This window comes from Malaya genurostris, chromosome 2, assembly GCF_030247185.1.
Source record: "Malaya genurostris strain Urasoe2022 chromosome 2, Malgen_1.1, whole genome shotgun sequence".
NCBI classification, from domain to species: domain Eukaryota; kingdom Metazoa; phylum Arthropoda; class Insecta; order Diptera; family Culicidae; genus Malaya; species Malaya genurostris.
The window spans coordinates 314,402,099-314,409,815 of record NC_080571.1 but is presented as its reverse complement, the minus strand read 5'-3'; the positions used below and the strand labels follow the sequence as shown (position 1 = coordinate 314,409,815).

General features: G+C 37.2%; 1 protein-coding gene across 1 annotated transcript; it reads left to right on the top strand.

Annotated features, from left to right (window-relative positions):
• The first annotated feature begins 234 nt into the window (after nucleotides 1-234).
• LOC131431167 (thioredoxin-like protein 4A) lies at nucleotides 235-3,743 on the top strand. Its single transcript, XM_058596723.1, has 2 exons — nucleotides 235-427; nucleotides 481-3,743. The coding sequence occupies exons 1-2, from the start codon at nucleotides 350-352 to the stop codon at nucleotides 829-831; spliced, it is 429 nt and encodes a 142-aa protein (XP_058452706.1). The 5' UTR covers nucleotides 235-349; the 3' UTR covers nucleotides 832-3,743.
• Nucleotides 3,744-7,717: the final 3,974 nt, after the last annotated feature.

Here is a 7,717-nt window from a genome sequence, read left to right as displayed (position 1 = left end):
CCCAAATAAAGGAACATTCGAAATGACAGTTAAAATGATTGAAGAATCTAATTTGAGTGTCCTGTCTGTTAGTCTGTGCTAATAGTATTGCCACTAAATTTCTCACTAAATTTTCAGATATGTGCCCTTTTCACATGTGATTACTTTAATCCACAAAAACTGAAATTCACCTATTATTAGTTAGTTTGTAGGTTGTGTGTAAGTTGCGTGCAAGATTTAATCAGTGTCAAAATTTTGGCTTGGCAAGTATCAAAACAATCGCTTTTTGTAAATATTCGGAAAATTTTCTCGGTTCTATACCGTCTGAACTAGTTTTTATACTTGAAACGATTTAAAACAACTAGTTAAAATGTCGTATATGTTAGCACATTTGCACAATGGCTGGCAGGTAGACCAAGCCATTCTATCGGAGGAAGACCGAGTAGTGGTAAGAAAAGCGTAGAAATTTCCGGAATAATTAATGCCCTAAATTTATCATAGGTGATACGTTTCGGCCACGATTGGGATCCAACATGTATGAAAATGGACGAAGTAATGTACAGCATTGCGGAAAAAGTAAAAAACTTTGCTGTTATCTATTTGGTTGATATCTCGGCCGTTCCTGACTTCAACAAAATGTACGAGTTGTATGATCCCTGCACTGTTATGTTCTTCTTCCGGAATAAGCATATTATGATCGATTTGGGCACAGGTAATAACAATAAAATCAATTGGCCTTTGGAGGACAAGCAAGAGATGATTGATATTGTTGAGACTGTATATCGAGGGGCACGCAAAGGTCGAGGTTTGGTTGTGTCCCCGAAAGATTACTCGACTAAATATAGGTATTAAGCAATTGATGTAAGTAAATTAGATTTTAAAATAGTACCAAAAATAAACAGTATTTTTTGTTCACCGAAATCATCCTAACCTTACGTTCGATTGAATAGTGTAATCGTTATTCAAATCTTTGAGGTTCAAAATTGTATATTTCGTCATCTATCTGCTCCGATACAATTCGATTCAGAGCATACAAAACCATTGCATTGTGCTACGATCCTAGTTAGAATACTGTAAGGGCTTGTAAAAATCAGAATTGAACCGCCATCCTAGGCAGATTATGCTGTTCTCCAGTTCAAAATATTCTCAGGCACAATTAGAGCAATTGCTTCGTCGCAACTTGGAATATGAAAAGCTTGAATCTTGATCAAGAACTTTACTGCCTTTTTATTGTCGATAGAAAAGTATTCTGGAATCATTCAATATTTATAATGTCGATGTTGACTAAATTTCAACTAGTTAACTTGAAAACAAGTTATTTTCAAATTATGGAAAGATAAGTTATTTTAGTATGGCATTACAACGTAACGACAACTCATTCTTAGCCGACTTAGCAATTAGTAGAAACTGCGCTTTTTGAGTCACGCAAGTGGTTAGATGTTAGTTGCAATCACTCAAATTTCTGGTTGCAAACTAGTCATAAATAAGCTAGCGTAACAAAAATTGTTACTTGGGAAAATCACAAATTTGATACGAGGTACAGTTTTCTCAACGATTTTAATACTGTCGAGCGAAATTCAATTTTAATTAACTGTTTTTTTAAGCGCCTTCAATCAAAATCTGTTTATGAAGATATGAAAAATAAACAACGAAATAACCCTGTTCAGATTGCTCAAAATTAATTCAAGTAGAGGGATTTCTCTCTTTTTTTTAATTCATATATCATGCGAATTATAATATTATCACAATCGATGTTCAATTCCAATATTGTTTTCTTCGTGTTTGTTATACTGCATAGAACAAAAATGTCTATTCCGACTTTGATTATTTTGGCCAAAAGTAGTTTTGAAAACAGTAATATTCTGGTTTAATTTATGTTTCATGCACTTCTTGCTACTTCATATTGTGTTCGCCAGATTGAAGCCAACAAAAGTTTTTTAGTTGCATTTTCGTTATCATTACGTTGAGAAAACCAACCGATAGCTACCTGAATCAATGCAAAAATTGTATGTTATAATCTTGTAATATCTATATTAATTCATAGTAACGATTTTCACATTCGTTTAAGTATTTATAAAGGTTTCGCAACGGAAAATAAACCTTGTTTTAACTAGTAGCTGCATAGCATAGCTGTGATTAAAGATATGTTAGAATTAAGTAGCGATAACTTACACATGATGGTTAGTTCAATGTTTATGTTATAAAGATACACTGCTGTCACCTTGTTTTACCAGTGTAACATAAAAAACATGTTCGTGCTATTGTTGCAACATAGTCGGACTAAGTGGTATCAGAACTAGTTACGGGTTGCTACGATTGAAGTCAAATAAACTTATTTTCAACTAGTAGCTAGAAGCATAGTTGTGATTAAAGATATGTTTGGATTAAGCAACGATAGCTTATAAATTATAATTAATTCAATATGACGAAAAGATGTGGTGATTGGAAACCTAAATAACTATTTCGTAGCTAGTCATGTTGGGAAGAAGTATTACTGTCACCTTGTTTTAACCAGTATAACATGAAAAGCATGTTCGTGCTCTTGTTGCAACATAGTCGTATCAGAACTAGTTGCGGATTGCTACTTGGGATGTCACTATGAATAAACATAACAGTGAAACTTAAGAACAGTCATATATTTTTATTAAGTTGGAATTGAAATTTTTTATAAATTATAAAATCTGCCTCTTCTTCTTGTTGACGTTACCTCACTGACGTCGATTGATGGCTCCGCAACTTAAGCCATATTGCCAGTTAATTTCCGTTTATAATCCAATGAATTTTTTTTTATTGAACTACTAGCGAAAACTTTGCTGCTGTGTGAAAATGTCGAGTTGCCAAAGTACGGATAAAAAATCTCCTTTCACCACACCAACACGATAAAACGTGCTCACTCGTTGAGGGTGTCACCGGATGTTTGATCTCTGCCTCCAGCAGGCACCAACATATAATTTGCATCCAAAAATTTAAAGTCTTGGCATTACATTCCTGTTGTGGAATTCGGCCTTTCTGTTTCAACAGACTTCACAGCCGATTGATAGCGCACATAATCATTGCATGGCTAGTACTACGATCCTACTGACACTAAGAACCCTCCCAGGTCGGGGCTCGAACATACGACAACTAGCTTGTAAGACCAGCGCCCTATGCATTGAACCACCAACTCGGACCATTGCATCCAAGTGATACATGAATAATAAAATACATACTTTAAACCAATTCTTGAGCTCGGCAAAGACAAATCGGCAACACACAATTTTGATAATTACTCAATAATCAATATGTTTTTCGGTAAAGTACATTTTTTGCCGAGATTTGACAAAATCTTCTGCTGAACTCATCGATGATTGACAATTGTCCCGAAATCAGCAAATGCTTTAGCCGAAATTTTGAAATATGTGTTATCTTTTGCCGAAATTCAGTTAGACAACTGTCATTTACGTTTTACATTGTCGCATGGCACTACGCAGTTATTTTTCTGACAGTAGAAAAATTGGAACTAGTCCAAAAGGAAGGCGGGAGAATCTACAATCTATTCAGTAAGGATAGTAATTACAAATTATTGTTGATTATATATAGAAAGCTTCCTCCCTTTCTTCCAGATCCAGCTCTCTCTATCGGAAAGTAATTATAGGTTATGTCGAAAAACTTCAACGACGTGTCAGCCAACAGTCGGCGCTTAGTCATCGTACACAAGTAATGTAATGTATATTTTTTATATGTTTGTTCGGAAATAAATTGAAATATTGATCCCCAATTGAAAACGTATTCTTTGTTTATTTTCAATTGCTGAAAGCTCAGTAATTAGTAAACCTCACTTCGTTGCTTTTTCCGAACATGCAGTAATGGTTATGCCGAACAAACAGTAAACCTTTTGCTGACAATTTCGGTAATAACTGACGTTTATCAGATTTGAGGATGGCGAGACTCCCCAATTTTATCTTTTGCCGAGATAATTACTCGGCGGTGCAAATCTCGGCAATTATTTTGCCGGGATTCAGCGAAAGAAACAGTGCGTAAGATCTATTCAGTAAGTATAATTACTACAAATTGTTATTTATTTAGAAAGCTCCATCCAAATGCTGTATTCAGTGTCGGAAAGTCATTAAAAGGTATGTCTAAGAACTCCAACGGCATGTCAACGAACATATTTGAAAATTGGCGTTTAGTCCGAAATGCCTATTTTTCAATTGTACGTCCTCGAAACATAAATAATGTGATGTATATTTTTGGTATGTTGAAATGAAATCTGGATCCCCAATTGGATGTTTACAATTTAAGTAAAACGAATTCTTTATTTACATTCAATTGCTGAAGGTGCAGTAATTCATAACTTTCAGTTCGTTGCTTTTGCCGAACATGCAGTAAAGGTTATGTCGAACAGACAGTAAACTTTTTGTTGACAATTTCGGTAATAATTGACGTTTATCAAATTTAAGATTGTCGAGGACCCGCAATTTTCGTTTCTGTCGAAACGATTACTGAGTACTCGGTCGAGATGTCGATATTCAACGGAAAAAAAATTGATTCCACAACTAACATCCCTCTCAGGCTGTGAACCATTTCGCGGTTAATTTTAACATTTGGTTAAAATCTGACACTCGAGTGTTTAATTTGATGTTGTCAAAAATAACCCTGCTCGAGAGCATGGTTATTTTTGACAGATCGATAGTTATTTTCCAACACTGAAAAAAATCTCGCAATGAAAATTCTAATACTAATTCTTTAGTTGAAATTATTTCCAGTGGAAAATAAACCCAAATAACTTTCCGTCCGTCAAATTTTGAAATGGGTCACAGTTTTAGTCAAATTTAACTACTCGACACCAAATAACCACTCAAGTGTGAAATGGTTCACAGCGTCAGCAAGCCACAGCGTCAGCAAGCCGTTCAATTTTTTGTTTTGGTCTTTGAGCGCTTGTTGAACGACATATTGCACGAAATATTCGTTCAATTTGCTGGAACAGTTTGTTGTTTTTTCTCTTGCAAAAATAGTGTGAAAATTTACATAGAAAGAAAATTTGTTGTTATTCTACGTGAAGTAGAAGTATTGTGCAGGTATGTATTGTTAGTTTAAACAAATAAGTGGAAAAAACTTCACAAATTTTGCAGTGAAACTAGTCCAACGGGGCTCCAACTCCTCATGTTAAAAATGGCTCAACAATGGACCTCTGTCTGCCGGGTTTGCTGAACGAAAAAATGGCATTCGGTTCAACGGTCTGTTTCAAAATCGGCAAACGAAGGTCCCGTGTTGGCCTCCCGTTGAACGATTGATTGGACTTTCATTGGACCAATGATCCAACGTGTAACTGGTAGCTTCTAGTTACTGTCCAGCATATATGAGACCCTCCCCCTTATACTAGTTCAGGGTCGGCTTACGCTCGCGAACTACTTGCCAAGAAAACACTTGATCATCTTGAGTAAAACCCACCTTTATTTCCGTATACGTTGCCACTTGAATCCCACTTCTTTAATCTACTCCTACCTCGGAACTCCTCCTATCCTGCTTCCTCTCCGTTCCTGCTTCTTTCGCGTTCCTCCTGTATTCTGGAACTACTCCGGCGAACTTGACTTGGCTGTTGAGACGAGCCGAAGTGACGCCGTCGATATGAATGGCGTCGATACTGCAATGGTGGATATCGTTGCACCACGCGTCGTATTGGAGGGACGCAGGGCGTAAACGGCGTAGCGTAGATTTTACAGGTAAACCGGAGGGCCCTGGTTGTCTGTTTTTGGTCTGCTTCTCAAATTGATCCTCGCTTCTTTTATGCACGAATTACTTCACGATTTTCAAGCACTTTTTCCAACAGACTTACTTAAAGTTTTCACCAGTGTGTCTGCTCAGTTTGACAGTAATCAACTTAATGGCAGTCAGATCAGAGTACGTTCAGCTTGAACCTCGACCGTTGACCCCTCAGAAGTCCGTTACCTCTCACGTTCCCTCCATCCCATTGTACCTTTTATTTTCGTTATCCCCACCCTCCATGGCCGCCTACTTCCTTCGATATGCGCTACTAGCGGTGGGCAGTGGAAACTACAGGCGTGGATGGCTGCGTGTTTAGTGGGTGTTGGGTTGGGATGTTTACTGTTAGAATAATCACCTATTTTCTTGACACAAATTAACACATTCACTTAACCAGTTACGAAACACGACGGATCTCAACAATCTTGGATGAAATTAAAGCATAGGTTACACTCTCCCCCAACTCGGGTAAAAAAAAATATTTATGAAACTAAAATATTTTTTTTTAATCTCGTGTTACAATACACCGGTCCACCCGTCAATTGTCGCGTATCTCTGAACCAAAAATTCAGGGCAAAACTGACCGGTCACTCATTTTTTTTTTAACACTGGATTACAAAACAGAATTTATATATATATTTTTTTTTGTTATTATTTTTTTTCACGTCTCGCAGATCGTTAGGGAAGAAAACCACGTTTTACTTCTCAGTATAATTCGGGTCGGGGTCATAAGTTATCATCGTTGGTATACCAACTCCTCTCTATTTCAAGGTCGAGACCTGTTACTGACCATCAACATCTCAAGATTCCGGTCTCCAGCGTACCCAAAATACTGAAACATCAACCAACATTGATGAGGAAAGAATTAAAATTACTATAAGCGACCTAACGACAGAATTAAAAATACTAAATGCGCTTATTGTCTTTATTGTCTTCGATTAGAGTTAACCTTTCGCACAGACTTTGGCTGTATAACTTAACACTAATGGTAACTTAATAATATTTTTGATTTAAACATGTCTTTGCTAATATTAAAATCAAACAGATGATACACGCTGTTGAAACGATGGCAACAAACATCCATTGGATTATTCTGACCATACTGTGTGCGATGAAATGAGCGTCTAAGAAAATCCGTTCTTCGCAATGATCTTCCTGGAACGTTAAAGTGAATTCTTTCGAGTAGCACGGGGCAATCGATGTTATCAGTCAGTAGATCAAAAACGAAGATCCTTTGTAGATGTACTCGTCTATTTTGCAGAGTCGGTAGGTTCATGAGAGCACAGCGATTCTCGTAACGTGGCAATTGAAGATGATTCTGCCAAGGTAGTCGTCGAAGAGCAAATCGGACGAAACACTTTTGGACCCTTTCGATCCGGTCGATGTGAACATTATGATGCGGAGCCCAAATTATAACTCCATATTCCAAAATACTTCGTACTAAGGCGATGTAAATTGTTTTTAGACAATACACATCGTTGAAATCTTGCGTGTTGCGTTTAATGAGTCCTAAAACTGCAAAGGCTTTCGCAGTAACAAAGGCAAACTGTTCGATGAAGCGGAGCTTGCGATCGAGAATGATGCCTAAGTCTTTAACAGATGAAACTCGCCTAATTGTAGCCGCCATTATGGAGTAATCGAATAAAATCGGTGAATGTGCTCGTGAGAAGGTTATTGAATTACATTTCTTGATGTTCACTGTCATGCCGTTTCTATCACACCAGTCTAAAACCCTCTTAATGTCCATTTGTAGAGCACAGCAATCTAAAAGACTTGTGATGATGCGATAGAGTTTGAGATCATCAGCATACATTATTCTGAATGACGACAATACACAGCAAAGATCGTTAACGAATAGAACGAAGAGGAGTGGGCCGAGATGACTCCCTTGTGGAACACCCGATGTAACATTGAAGGATTCAGAGAGTACGGTTCCGACTCGTACGGTAGCACTTCGATCAGTGAGATACGACATAAACCAATTAGTTATCCAATC